Consider the following 14,876-nt stretch of genomic DNA (forward strand, 5'->3'; position numbering starts at 1 on the left):
GTTTCTGGCTTGATGATATCTATTCTTGCTATTTATCAGGGAGTTTTGGAGGATGGGGCGGCGGGTTGTTGGGTTTGCTTAACAGAGCAAAACTTGTTCAAATGTGCTATGAATAATAAATATTGGGAATTACGAAATGAGTGATTCCGGGATAATAGCAGGGAGTGTAAATTGAAGGGAGGACATACACACATAAAATATACCAAATGTTTGTATTTATTATATATCTATAAGAAAAAAATACTTCAACTCCAAGTCTAATCTGTTGCATCTATCTCGCTTCTCATCTATCTCATACTAATTTCCATCTCCCCCCTCCGACGATAAAATATCTTCTTTTATCTGATTTACAAAGCCTTCACCATACTGCGATCATCAAAAATATCCTTCAACAAAGACTCCACGCAGGCCTCCCTGTCAAGCGCCCCCATGGCATACGTCGACTCGAAAGCAAAGATGCTAAGCTGGCCAAAGAACGGCCTAAGAACTTTCGCCACCAGCTCGTCCTTCCTCTCAAAGCCGGCGTCGTCGCCAATGCCACCAAGCCCTAGAAGCGGGAGACGGCGCGAGCCGTTGTTGCTCGTCGCCATCTGCGCCGCCGTCATTGCATCATCATGACTAGTCACGGCAGTCAGCTGCGTAGAAGAAGTCGCGCCAAGTTCTTCCGATATCTCGTCGACGAGGGCGACGGGCTGGTACGTCGCAGATCTGTACACTGCCTCGATGGTGTCCGTCACGAAGAGCCATTCGTGGAGCTGGAAGTCGTCTGGTGCAACGCAGATGAGCAGGTCGAGAAGCTTGCATGCCTGCAATATAGCCGAGCAGACGTAGATTTCGGATGCGGTGCTATGGTCCGGAGCAACAATGGAAGAAATGGCGGAGTGAATCTCGGCGTTTACCACGGGCCACAGCCTGGCGAGGTGGATGGGGCTGATCTTGAGTACCAGCGCCCTGATGAGCATGTATACCTCGGCTCGTGTCGTGGACGATGGAGATGACGTCGAAGTAGCTCCAAACAGCTCAACGATCTTGTCGAAAATGACGGGAATGTCCGTGACAAAGGCATCATCCGCCGAGGCGAGAACCAGCGTAGCGATCCTCCGCAAGTTCAGCTGCGTCTTTCGATCGGCCTCGAGACGGGCAGAGGTGGCACCCACGCCGAACACTATTCCTGCGCTGGAGGGCGCGCTGATGCGGCCAACAATCTCCGGAATCCTCTCTTTATCCGTCAAGGTCCATTGCCGGAGCAATGGCAGCCAGTCATTCTGAACTAAGGCCAGGTTCATTGCGAAGAATTTACTATCATTGAAGGCGTCGCCGACATCCTTCTTCCACGTCTTTTGGTTGTTCGGCAGTCTAGACAGCTCGTGCAAGAGCTTCAATGTGCTCGAAGACACGGAATCAGGAAATGTTTTGGAGCGGAACGTTGGGCCAATAACATTGGTTGATATTGTTCCTGCTGCAGACAGCACGCGGTCGGGTTCAAGTAGGATTTTGGGCAGGTTTGGAACAACGGATGCGAGAATGGCCACGACATCGTCAGATCTTTCGAGGGCACCAGGGAATGTGCCACGACGTTCCAGCTCGCCCTTGACGAGCCTCGGTCCTGATGTGCCGTTAGAGCTCGTTGGCTCAGCAAAGGTTGGTCTTGTAGTGAATAGAGCCGTAAGAAGCCTTAGAAAGAGGTCCTATAGGGATAAACCGTTAGTCAAGGGATTAAAGCTTCATAGCCACAACCAATAAACTTACTCCTAGTTCCCTGCGCATCTTTCGCTGCTCCCCAAAATTGGTATTATCAACTTTCTCGCCTAAGATGGCGGCAAATTCCAAAAGACTGGGAAGCGTCTGTCTGTGAGGGAAAGGGTTGTTCAGAAGATCCTTGAGGAACGTTATGCAGTCTTGCCATATCTCATCCATGGCGTCGTCGTCAAGTGACCTGGCGTACTCGACCAGAAAGACGACCAAGTCGGCGTCTTGAAGTGAGATTGTCATGGTTGATTTCCGGGAAGGCTCCAGCGCAGCCGGGTTTGTACGACTATATATTGAATTGAATAGCGCTGGCATCGAATGTCTTGGCCTCGCAGCATCCAAGGCTGCCAAAAAGTTGAACACGGTGGCATGGTCAGCCGCGCTTGTTGAATTCCTCCAAACGTCAATCACGGTTTCCAGACTTTCAAGTGTCTCTGCCGTAAAGAGGTGCTCAAGGAGCCTCCTCGCCCGATTTCTCATCCTCAGAGACGTGTAGTTGAAGGAGGCGGACGAGTTGATGTCCTGTGTTGTGGCATCATCTCCCTGTCCCCAAGTCCAGATGGAGAAGCACATTCGCACGGCATCTTGGAAGGCTAGGTGAACGGTCAGACGGTCGTTGGCTGTAGCGCTTCGAGATTGTGGGGTATCGGATTGGAAGACGCCCGATACCATGCTCCCAAAGATTGACTGAGGCTGGTCAGGACCCTTCAAGGCCAGCGCTTGAGCTTCTTCAGCTAACAGTTGATCATGTGCCTTTGCCAAGACTTGCTCTAAAGCGTTTAGAAGATAGATCAAGGTGGATTCCGGAGTTCCACTCTCACTCTTGACTTCGTAAGTTTCGTCTTCAAACATGTCTTTCAAGTGCGAGAACGTAATGCCAATCTGCTTGCATAGAGTCTCAACGAGGGGTATCAAAATCTGAAAGATGGACTGTGAATAAAAGGGCAAGCATCTGCCGAGAAATGTAACCCAGTTATCTAGAACAAACTGGCTGCTTGTCGAGCTTAGGCCTGCCTGCAGGCACTTGAGCAGCTGGGGCGGCATTATCATGGGAGGCGGTCTTGTGTCGCCCGCAGAGATGGATAATCGCACCGCGTGTAGAGGATCCGCGCTTGAGCGTCGCTTTTCAGCGGCCGATGGTGCCGAAAGCTCTGCCGCAATGATATCCTGCAGTTTAAGGGCATCAAAGACGACCTCAAGCAAGAGAACTTGCACATACGGGTCCGGGCTTCCGATAGATTTCATCAATCTGTCAATCAGGAGGTGGTCGAGATGAAGGTTGGATAGAGGAGCGGCATGGTGACTTATGAGGAAGCTATGGAGGACGGTGAGTGCATAACGATGTAACTGGGAGACCCTGTTGTTAAGGTCGTCGCTGGCAGATGCGTAAGCATCACCAGTGATGCAAGCCAAGCACACCCTGACGAAATAATCCTGTAGCGTGATATCGGTCTCATCTCCGCCGGCTATAAAATCACATATTAGCACGAGACACCAATTACCTATTCTGTCGAGCGTGAAGTACATACTAGAGATTTGCACCTGGCCAACACTGTTAAACGAGAGGTGTTTGGACACAAGCACTGCTCTTGAATTTTCTCCCGAGCTGTCCAGCACATGATGAAGAGACCTGAGGTAATACAAACAGAGGTCAATGTCGTCATCCTCGTTGAAAATGGGGCCTTCGGGTTGAGGCTTTTCAGCTTCAACACTCTTTCCAACGTCTCGAAGACAGGGTATCTCTGCGAATTTAACAACAAAAAGCAGGAAAAGCCTATACATAGCTCTTAGAAAATCTGCCATAGACGCGGAGAAGGACCGGAAAATACCTATCAATGCCAACCATGCTGTTCAACCACGACTTGACAGTCATATACATCTGGGTTCTGTCATCTAGTAATCCGTCCAGTACGAGGAAGAGAGGCCGCGTTAGCATAATCTCATAGTGATCAGTCGCACTCAGTTTTTGGCCCAGCTTTGCTTCAATGGTAGGGATCTTGGGTCCTCGACGATCGGATGGTGTATCCTGAAGAGTGTGTGACCAAAGGACGCCGAAAGCGCGCCCAATATCTGCACCATCGCCAGCACTCTGGTCGACTAGGATACTCGCAAGCGAAGCTTCAACATCGCGGCGGGATAACGAAAGGGCAGACTGAAGCTGCCACAGGCACCGAACTGTTTCCACATGATACTTGGGCTCAGAGGCGGAGAGATATGACCATGCGTGCTGAACTAGAGGATGCACCAGCTCCGAGAGTTCTGATGTTGAGACTCGCTCGACATAATGGAGCTGCGCAATCAAGTGCAAGATGGAAGAAAAGTCTGAGAATCTCAAGGGCCGCTTTTGCACCAATTTTGCCTTTAGAGAAGACACTAGAGTTATCTCATCGAATTTGTAGGTTTTGGGCACTTTTAATAAGATGAGAAGCAGGACTCTGATATGTAGGCTCAAGGAGCACGATGACTCTTGCTCAACTGAGTCATCGACAATATACTTGATTGCCTTGTCCAAAATCAGCTCACCGGTTTGGACTTGAGAGAAAGGCGTCGGCGAGGCGTCCAGATTTCCCTGTCCGTGGATGTAAAAATCTTGGATTTCTTTGATCAAATCTGTCGTCGACAAGGAAGAAACATCATTAGATTTTCTTTTTTGGTTGGCGTCGCCCGTAGCAGAGTCAACAAACGCTCGTTCTGGAACCAGCTCGAGGAGAGAAACAACGATGCTGAGGATTTGTTCATTCAACGATGAGTTGCCGCCATGTTGCGAACTGCGCGCATCTTCTAACATGACCAAAGCGGTGAGGCAGGTCAAGGGAGCGTGAATTGTAACCATTTCCTCTTCGCGCACGTTGAAATTAGTGACGATGAAAGTGACCAAGGACAGCTTATCACTTCGCTCCTCGTTGCTCAAGTTTCCCGGGCTAATAGCTTGAGACAAGAGTCCAACAAGCTCACCATAGATTAGACCACTTTCGATGCCATCGAAAAACACGCTTGCACTGCGTAACACCTCGGTGAATTCTGCCTTGGCTGGACTCTGTTTTTGAAACTGTCGTACACTTTCTACTACAGGAAGAAAGATGTCTGGAATCACAAGCCCACCAACCTCCCATCTGTCCATTAAAGAGAGACATATTCGGTATGGTCGAGTTCGTTCGGCGACTCCTTTATGAGTCGTGTCCTTGATCATTTCAAGAAGGGATTTTGTGAGTGACTGCAGTCCAAACTGTTCGAAGTAGCTCGTCCGGGAGGACAGCAGAGCTTGTTGGCCGTCTGACGCGTGGCCGTGTAACTCAGGGTTTTGTTCCCCTTCGTTGCCTGTCGGCTCAGGGCCAAGAAGCCATGCCCATAATCGACGATTCAAGCTCATATCTCGTCGGGTGACTACCCCGACTGCCGCTCTCAGAAGAAGTTCCAGATCACCGGGCTTCACAAGAGACTGCAACACTTTAGAATTAAGGGGCAGATGAGACACAAGCAAATCGAGAAAGCCACGCTGAATTAACAGCTGATCATCAGAGAGGCCACTAGCAAAACATCTCACGAGCAAACCAGGCTCTGGCGTGGTAACGATGGCGGCAATGTCACTGTTGAAGTTGCTTTCCGTATTGGCTTGGCCGTTTTTCTCACTAGACGTTCCAGGGGCGGCATCAGAACCCAGCACGGGCAGATTGCGTACCAAGTAGGCAAGGGCACCAGCACGCCGGCTATGACTTGTAACAGAGGCCAGGAAGAAACATTGCCAAAAGAAGTCGTCACCTGATGCATGTTGCTCGGTAAGGGGAATGCTATCTGCTGGTCGAATGGCTTGTTTGAAGCTCCCCACCAGGCGCATGGTTCGATCAAAGTCTTCACTAGTCTCATCTTCTAGCCCTGGTAGCAATGCCAGTATGATGGATTTCATAGCTGGCCGCAAGGACCTAGAATCAACACCCGTGAAGTGACGCTCAAGCAGGTCGAGATACGGCGAGCGAACGGAGAGGGACGCAAAAGAGAGGGTAGGTGCCAAGCCTGGGAGATATAAAGGGAGATCTCGCGACAGCCCATCTTTTCCAATTGTTTCGAATACGTAATTATACACTTCGAGTGCTTTTTGGTGTACGCCTGACGGTAGGGACGGGTTTAAGCATTGCGACAGACGTTTCGCGACGGTAATCTTGGAGGGGATGACGGAGACGGAAGACGGTCGGGCTTGCAAGCTCTATATCCAACATGTTAGTGTATTGTGTCGCGAACCAAGACTAATATCTGGTGTCTGACCTTGAGCAGTCTGTTAAGAAAGGATATATAGTCGGCCCATTCCTCCAGCGCCGTCTCGAACAACCCCAGCGCCTTGTCGACTCCGGCGGCATATCTACGGTATGCCTTGTCCTTGATAGGAGTGTCCTCTGGAGTATCAGATCAGTTACACGGCCGGCAAAAGCTTCCCACAAGGCCTCCTACCCACCTCCACCAAGCTGATTCCTCCATTGCCGTGGAATAGGCGAGTCTCGCCCAGAGCTCTCTGGCGACCCGGATCGCACTCCAGGACCCAGTTCAAGCGCCATTATGACGGGCTGATTGGTTCATGGGTGAGATGACTGACAGCGGCGTTTGGAAGCCAGGAAGCGAGGCGCATAGCTGCAAGGAACAGCTGTGGATACAATGCAGTTTGCAAGATGGCTTCAGTCTATTCGCCAGATGAAGCCGTCCAGAAGGCTACGTTTCAGTGGCTTGCGCCCAAAGCTAAGGTCCAAGGTACAAGGGACATGTGCCGACATACGCAACCAACCCCACTATAGGTGTTTGATTGGAGCGCTGGCTGACGAGGCTGCCGACGTGGGAACAGCTTAGAGGTAGGGAGGTACCTGTAGAGGCGTCGCACAGGCCCTGGCCGCCAAGTACCCGCTACCTACGGCAGGCTGCGGCATCATTAAAAGGGCTCCGATACGGCCCTGGAAGCTTAAGGTTCGCTTTCCTCTCCTGCATTCCCTCATCGATGCTCCTCCGCCATTGTCGCCGCTCCCAACACGCAATGGCATGATGGATAGAATCGCTGTGCCTCTAGCATCAGGATCGCGCAACACTCCAGCCTTTGGATGATCGATGATCGCCTGCTTGAGCCCTCCTTGAGATGCAACAGGGCTGCGAGTCAAGATGGGACAGGAGAGCGATTCCTCTCACGAGGAGCAACCCCCTCCGCTCCCGCCTCGGCCGGCCGCGAGCACCTCGAACAGTTCAGTCGACCCGAAGGCACTGCAGGCCCAGGCGACAACTGCCATAACTCCCCTAGACATCCAGACATTGTCCTTTCCCGACGGAAGCCGGGGAACATTCTCGACGCCAACCACCCGTTCCGCGTCGACTCCGACAGGTAGCGGTTACACGTCTCCCAATCGCCGGCCGAGCAGCTCGGGCATCGAGGGAGATGACGCCGCCAGCATCATGAGCTTTGCGCCAACGATGCGCCCAGCTGGAGACATTGCGAGCTTGCTGACTTCTTCCCTCAGCAAGAAGAGCGCCGCCTGGAACCTGCTCAAGTCGCAGGCTGCAAATGTCCAGCCGTTTGAGAAGCATCAGCGGGGCGCACAAGATCGACTTGCCGACTTTGAAAAGGAGTTTGCCGCGCTTCCCGACGAGTCAAACGAGTTCTTCAAAGACGACGAGAGGCTGGCCATTTGGCGGTCGAAGCTGAAACAGTACATGATTCTATCGTCTGCTGGCAAACCCATTTGGAGCCGACATGGAGATCTCAATCTCATCAACTCCTCGATTGGAGTCGTGCAAACCATCATCTCCTTCTATGAGGGGTCCAAGAACCCCCTTCAGGGCTTCACGGCCGGCAACACCCGATTCGTGGTGTTGACCCAGGGACCACTCTACTTTGTGGCCATCAGCAAGCTTGGAGAGAGCGATTCGCAGCTACGAGTGCAGCTGGAAGCTTTATACATGCAGATTTTGTCAACGTTGACTCTACCTTCCCTAACCAACATATTCGCGAATCGACCGTCCACCGATTTGCGCAAACCTTTACAAGGAACCGAGGCTTTGCTGTCATCGCTAGCGGACAGCTTCACGAAAGGGTCTCCTTCAGCATTGCTAAGCTCGCTGGAATGCCTGAAACTGCGAAAGTCTCAGCGGCACACGATCAACAATACGTTTCTAAAGTCAAGAGCCGACAAACTGCTCTACGGGCTTATCGTGGCAGGAGGCAAGCTTGTCAGCGTTATTCGGCCACGGCGCCATTCCCTCCACCCTAGCGACCTCCAGCTCATCTTCAACATGCTCTTTGAGTCGGACGGCATCAAGGCGGGAGGCGGTGAAAATTGGATCCCGCTGTGTCTCCCAGCCTTCAACAACAAAGGCTACCTATACATGTACGTCAGCTTCTTTGAAGGGGTGTCGGGCGAGCAAGCGACGGCACCGGCCGCAGCCGTGGGGCAGCCGGTTGATGAGGAGATTGCCATGATCCTCATCAGCCCGGACAGAGAAGCCTTTTTCAGTCTCAAACAGATGCGAGACGACGTTGCGCAACAGCTGGCGAAGAATGGCAGTCTCGCCATCATCAGAGACGCCGCTCGTGCCGGCCGCCCTACCATGGGACAAATCGCGCCGGGAAGCCCAATATGCCATTTCTTGTTTAAGTCGCGAGCGAATGTGCAGTTCTGCATGTCGGCGCTGGAGCCTACCTTTGGACATTTGGTAAAGAGAAGACGGCTCATGACTGCGTATCACGAGCTACATGCCTCAACCCACGCAAAGAATGCGCACCTTAAGATTTTGCAATGCGTGAGCGACGACGCGACTTCGCTGGCTTGGCTCACTCCAACTTTTGAACTCTACTGCATTGGCGGGCCGAATCTATCACGGGCTGCAATGGCGCAGGGTGCCAATAAGATTATGCAATGGATAAAGAGAGAGGAGAACCGGTTGTTCATCATTGGTGGCGGTGTATTTTGATTTGTCTTTTTGTTAAATTCATAAATCATTATCATACAGATTGCTTTTCAGCAAGCCCAATGCAGCTGCCACTGCCCTAGATCCCTGTCTGTCTGTGGTGAATGTCAGTGAAGATTGCAACTTGAATGTTTTTCCTTTTGTTCCCAATGTTCTCTTTTTTAATCCATTCCCCGCAACTGTACACCCTTTGTTGTCGATGTTTTCCTCTGCTTAGTTTTCAAATCCATGTTTCATGCCCCTTCCCTTTTACACAGGTTTAGGGATTTCGGACACGGTGATGATGGTCGGGGGTTGAATGTGAGTGTTGCGCTTGCCAAAGACTGATTCGACCGGCAAGCTGCTAATTCTCCTGGAGCTCCTGGACGACGGTGCTCGCACATCGTTGAAGCCCTCCCCAAGGCGAGGCGGACGCTGTCGTTTGATGGTCAAGGATCTCTTGGCCCACTGCAGGACTTTGTCGTTGACGCTTGGTCGCCGCTTAGGAGGCACCCAGCTGTCGTCGTAGCTCCGTTGAGGCGGCGGCGCAATCTTGTTCTTGCTCTCGTCAAAGTAAGACGTCTTTGGAGGCTGCGGAGGATCCAGGAAAGATTCGGAGAACGGGGCGTCAAAGTCCTCGCGGAAACGAGGGCTTCGCATGGGGCTGCGCGGCTGGTACTGAAGATCGGATTGGCTCATGGTGGGCATCTGGAGGTGGAAGTCTGGTTTGCGGAGAGCCATAATAAAGGTATAGTTGTTGGTGTATACGAAGTATAAGATTGACTGTTTGTATCAAAGGAGCGTGTGTGCGAAACGAGTGTGTGTTGAAAGAGTGTGAGTGTGATGAGACGTTTGAACAATGCGGGAAAAACGAGACAGAAAATCAGGTCATTGATGCAGACGGTAATATATATGAGAGCTGCAGCAGGTGTGATTCTGGCCACTGGAAGAAGAGAGGACTCATTGACCTATCGATTTAATATTGACGACGAGCTCTCTCAGAACCTAATCTCCCTGGAAACGTGCCGCCGGTGGTTTTTAATGAAAGTAAAAAAAACCAAACGGTTGACGAAATGAAAATGAAAACTCTCTTTTGTGTGTTGTTTCGGAAGAGCGGAAAGAAAAGGAAACAGCAGCAGGGCGAATGAAATGGATTTAAAAATAAATAACATGGAACAAAGAAAGAAAAAATTGCACCAGACGCTGCAGGTACTTCGGAACAGTACGAGTACATGTACATACATGACTCCCTCGTCCATGCTGCAGCCAAGAATTACAAGCAGCGGGTGGGAATACGCAGAAACAAAGGATTGCCGCATGTCACTTCCAACTTTACCCACAAAGGCTGTCCACAATGCCCCTGACTAGAGCACGTCGCCCTGGCAGAGTTGCGGGGATCCAGCCAGTCAAGATCCGGAGATGGGCGCTGTGGCCCCTCATCAGGGGCTTTTGGGGCGCTAGGGTTCAGGCCCGGCAGCGGCCGGCAAAGCTGTCTGGCGCAGGGCATTTGATGGGCTACCATCCAAGGATGCTGTGTGGCCGCTGCATGTTACAGACTTGTGATGCCGAGGGAAAGTTTAAATGCATTGAGTATCCTGATGTACAGCAGTTGAGTGCTGATCCGAGTTGATTGATCATTTCGTGATATCATTGACGTGCTTTGCTGTTGATGTTGACCACTCTAGCCAACATAATCAAAGCCATGGTACGGAGTAGACCAAAGAAGCATGGCAAACAAGCATCATCTTGTTTCTCCCCCCATCGGTACTTGTGCTACCGTTCCCAAGTAATCTCCGATCACATTCTAGAACAACTGTCTCGGGTCAGTGCCGCAAGACAAGCACTATCTATTCCGTCCTTTAGCCTGAAAGAATTGCTCCTAGTGAAAAGGTCGGGGAGGGGAGCCTTGCCAGCGAGGACACGTGAGCCGTCCGCGATGGGAAATCATTTCGCCAAAGTGCCCGCATAAACGACAAGACAGAATCACCTGTCATACTCGTACGTATGATTAAAATGCACGCCCATGTGAAACGGGGGGGTCTATGTACTTCTTTTGTTTTTTGCATGGGAAGCGGTGGGAAGCCAGCCGAAGAGGCGCCGTCATTTCCAGCAGACAGAGTTCAGCTACGTCTCAAATTAATGCAGGACGAGCCTGGCAATTGGCCGAGATGGCCTCCCCCGACGTCACCTCACCCTCTAGATAGTTATCGTTGCCCGGGTTCCTGGATCCGCGGTTGCGGGCAGGCTAGTGCAGGTGGTGTCGTGAAAGCGATATGATATTGATCCATCAATTCAGCTGGTCGAAATGGATGGCTACACGTGCTTGGATGACGGTTGGTCCAGCTATCTTCACCGTTGGGCTAGCATGATTAGAGTTTACACGGGCCAAACTGTGAGATGTCTACCAAATCCGCTGATGGATGGATGTCTTATCAGCTTACTGACCTACCCGGCCTGGCCTGCAATATGGCATGTACCGTAAGTGGCTGTAGGTTGCACGATAAGAGCAAGGTTTGGAAGCCCTGTTCTACAACACCTCGAGCGCTGATCTTGGAGGCATTCTCCTGGGGCAACGCCAACACCTTTTACTGTGTGGTTGCCTTTGTGGAAATTGCGCAAGCTCATGGGTGTCACACCTGCGGTTTGGGAATAAAATCCTTCAATTTTCCAAGGTATCAATAAGTAAACTGCGTGCAGATCAATCTGCTCGTACAGGTCAATCGGACGGATGCATCTCAACTTCGATCCAGTGCATCTCCAAGGTATCTCCTACTAGGGCCTTTTTCTTTGTCACTCGCTCGAGGCAAACAAACACCCTTTCTAGCCTCGACAAAACAAAATCACAAGAGCCATCATCATCGGAAAATGTTTCATCTTTGTCCTTGATGCCCTCCATATACCTTCAATAACATCTATCCTATCGCTCATAACTGCATGCAATGTCGATACGGTGTGAACCTGAGTACAAAGTCTTCAGGCAGTTGTCCATCTTGTAACCAAGTACCTGCATGTGATGTTATCGATATCCCAACAGGCAGTTCAGTCGCTGATGTCCATACTCATCGCAGCTTCCTCCTCTTCTTCTTCTGCACCCACCCAGAATCGCTTAATGCTTCCATCTACAGATGCGCCTTCCATTCTCCATCATGACTTGTTCGCTAAAATTTCGAGGCCTATGTACGCGTGTCTTCCTCCTCCTTCTTGCTTCATCTTTCATAAAGATGCCTGTGCCAAGCTGCCGGCCGTCCGCGTTTTCTTGGAGTTGGTTTATGGTCCTCGAGTTCTGGACGTTTTTGATTCCCGGGTGTCGATCCGCCGTCTTTGGTTTTCCCTTTTCTTGTTCTGGTTCCTGAGCCCTCCCACGGTATTTTTCTCTATATGATATTGATATTCCACTTGTCCGCAACTTGATGCGTTTCCATGGATGCTTCTCGATTACGCCAAAGATCTGCCAGTCATAGCTCGCTGCGCAGCCAGTATCGATATCAAACCAGAATGATCAACTACACTAATCCGCGTCCACCAGCTCAGAGATACCCGTTGCGTAGTGTCAACGAAAATGTCGCCCTTCTACGCTCTCCGGATCCCCTGGAGAGTATGCTCAAGACAACAACCGAGACTGGTGACATCGGCATCTTTTCCATCGGGCCAAATTCTTCCTCGGCATCTTTCGCTCGTCCCAAAAGGTCCAGATCCCATCCCAGGGAGGCAAATCTACCGCTGCCTACACGCTTTTCGGGGTATGATGATGGCTATTACTGCCGCCCAAATAGCCCTAAAAGGCTGCGTTCATATCGCGACACCACGTCTGAAATCATTTCTCTCTATGGTTCCGAAAGTCAGAAAACACTATTGTCTTCAGTCTCGCCAATGAGCATTGACGACGACCCCAGATCATACTCCATGACTACAACCAGCTCAAAACGGATTCCATCTCAAAAATCCACTGGCACATTACAAAGCCAGTCAAGCGGAGGTGGTTTCCAACGCCCGAGATCTCCTTTTCCATACCCAACCCGACTGAAGCGCCCAGGGGTTCGACCAGCCTCTCCAGCTCTCAGGGAGAATGGGGATATCGACTACAGTAGAATGGTTGAGCTTGATCGGTTTTCCCAAGTATGTGCTCGAATTCAAATCTCTGCCGAGGCCATCTCATTACTGACTTTATCATAGAGAACTATTCATGGGTCATACAAGCCTACTTATAACCATGGCCCTAGACGACCCCTTCCAATGGCCTTTCGTCCCGATGTAAATAGGTCAACGTCTTCATTGCCATCGAGAACGCTACATTCGCCTTATCTCTACGCACCAGTGCCTTGCCATGCCAGAGGTCCCAATCCTTCTTTGCCGTGGGGGTTCGCCAGGCGGCCGAATCGACACCAGCGAGGCTCCATCGACCAAAGTACTCGCTCGGCAAGTCTAACTTCCATCGTTGAAATGTATGATAGGCCAGTGACTTCAAATTTGAATTGTGTGCCGCCGCCCGTCCAATCGCCCGGCTCTTTCTACTACGACTACAGTGAGCAATTCGAGGACCAGCCGCCTTGGGACATGGATTTGGACGTACCGCTACATCCCATACCGCAGAGGATTGAAAATATTCGCCACTCTCTGTTGCTACTGGATAATATCCAGGGAAGCTTTGAAGTAAGCGGTAACTACCCAGACTCTATAAAATCCAATGCGCAAGAGGTCGGAAAGGCTTCAATAGAGCCTTCGCAGCTGTCGGATGCCGCAGATGGTAATTTAGAAGATGATGAAGCTCAGCAGCCAACTTCTAACGAGGAAGATGGTGCCATGGAAAGGCAATCTACCCCTGAGCCAGGTTCAAAGGCGACCCCTTTGATAACTCTTTCCGATGAAGATCAGAGCCAGCCACTAATTCTCTCAGATCAAGTGTCACCAGATGCAGACGCAGATGCAACTGATATACTTTCAATGACGAGCGGTTCGACTTCTTTGGGATCACCGGCTCCTTTGCAGACCCCTTCAAAAATACTAGAAACCAACTTTAATGTGGCGAGCGAGTCTTGGAGTCAACGGTCATCTCAGGTTGGTCTTTCGAAGCTGAGATATTCGTTGGATCCTGCGTTGTCGGAATTTGCTTCAGTTTTGTCATCCTTTGACCGCTTGGGAAGGGTCCAGATCTCAAAAGACAGCGAGATGCAGTCTATGAATGGAGGACGCCATGACACCTCTGTGTACCAGCAGGATGATGTGCACCCGGCTACCCTGAAACGCTCGAGCCGGCAACCTTCACCGACATCACCCGGCCTGGTTGACGAAGAAGATGGCGTGTATCTAAAATGCCACCGCAGGAATGTTGCGGCTATGCGGATTAGCATAACTGGCATTGTCTCAGACGACGGTGTAAAGCATACACCAGAGCGTCGCAACAACTTAGCAATACTCTGCCCAGAACCCATTTCGCCCGTACGTGAGCTAAGAGTCAAGGAAAGTATACCTCAGTTGATGAAAGCCCTACCGCCGCTCCCAAGAGAAGCTGAGAAGCTTTCAGGTTACGGTACTGCGGGTACCCCAATGTTAAATGTCTACTTGGGGCATAACGGCTTGATGTTTGAGAAAGAACGCATTGCAGCAATGAAGTGGCCATTGGAAACAAAGCAAACTTCATCTTCGCCCGCAATTTCACAGCTTTCACAGGATTTTCACCCCAAGTTAAAACTCAGAGCTCGGGCACCGTCATCATCACCCGGAAATCGTAGCAATGTGTTATGCTCAGTTACAAGTGAAAAGCGAACTTATGCCGGCAGCAACGATCAAGAGTATGGCCCAGCAGTGCGACCAAAGCTGAAGCTCAAAATACCGCGTGATCAGGTTCAACCTGGCCACAGCGGGCTTTCTCCATATAACAATCGGTTGAAACAATGCAATTCGCTCGCAGACTTGGCACCTTGTCTTAAAAAGGGTGCAGCAGATGGACATATTGGGATTGACATGGGCAGCAAAACACAAGCATCAAGCTTTGATTCAACAGAAGGAAACATGGCAGCAACGGAGGAGCAGTCTATCCGTTTAGAGCCATCACCACAGCCGTCCGATCAGTTCAATATCCCTTATCCGCCATCACTGGCCAGGGGAGTGGCACACTCAAGTCACCCTGATACATCAGCAAATAAGGAAGAAGAGGCTGACATATACAGCAGCCGTATTTATAGTAATGCAGGCAGGCCTCGTGGGCTGCGAGG

General features: G+C 50.8%; 4 protein-coding genes across 4 annotated transcripts; 2 read left to right on the forward strand and 2 right to left on the reverse strand.

The window, feature by feature from the left end:
* Window positions 1-347: 347 nt before the first annotated feature.
* On the reverse strand, window positions 348-6,296 carry T069G_06068 (uncharacterized protein; the record flags this gene model as incomplete). The annotated part of the gene is made up of 7 exons (XM_056173278.1): window positions 348-1,688; window positions 1,750-3,215; window positions 3,279-3,523; window positions 3,579-4,039; window positions 4,109-5,950; window positions 6,010-6,137; window positions 6,197-6,296. The coding sequence occupies 7 exons, from the start codon at window positions 6,294-6,296 to the stop codon at window positions 348-350; spliced, it is 5,583 nt and encodes a 1,860-aa protein (XP_056030136.1).
* Window positions 6,297-6,885: 589 nt separating this feature from the next.
* On the forward strand, window positions 6,886-8,688 carry T069G_06069 (trafficking protein mon1 domain-containing protein; the record flags this gene model as incomplete). The annotated part of the gene is made up of 1 exon (XM_056173279.1): window positions 6,886-8,688. One exon carries the CDS (start codon window positions 6,886-6,888, stop codon window positions 8,686-8,688), a length of 1,803 nt encoding a protein of 600 aa, XP_056030137.1.
* Window positions 8,689-8,934: 246 nt separating this feature from the next.
* On the reverse strand, window positions 8,935-9,363 carry T069G_06070 (uncharacterized protein; the record flags this gene model as incomplete). Its single annotated transcript, XM_056173280.1, has 1 exon — window positions 8,935-9,363. One exon carries the CDS (start codon window positions 9,361-9,363, stop codon window positions 8,935-8,937), a length of 429 nt encoding a protein of 142 aa, XP_056030138.1.
* Window positions 9,364-12,159: 2,796 nt separating this feature from the next.
* Window positions 12,160-14,393, forward strand: T069G_06071 (uncharacterized protein; the record flags this gene model as incomplete). Its single annotated transcript, XM_056173281.1, has 4 exons — window positions 12,160-12,780; window positions 12,838-13,916; window positions 13,986-14,191; window positions 14,275-14,393. The coding sequence occupies 4 exons, from the start codon at window positions 12,160-12,162 to the stop codon at window positions 14,391-14,393; spliced, it is 2,025 nt and encodes a 674-aa protein (XP_056030139.1).
* Window positions 14,394-14,876: the final 483 nt, after the last annotated feature.

The sequence above is a fragment of the Trichoderma breve genome, chromosome 3 (assembly GCF_028502605.1).
Source record: "Trichoderma breve strain T069 chromosome 3, whole genome shotgun sequence".
NCBI classification, from domain to species: Eukaryota; Fungi; Ascomycota; class Sordariomycetes; order Hypocreales; family Hypocreaceae; genus Trichoderma; species Trichoderma breve.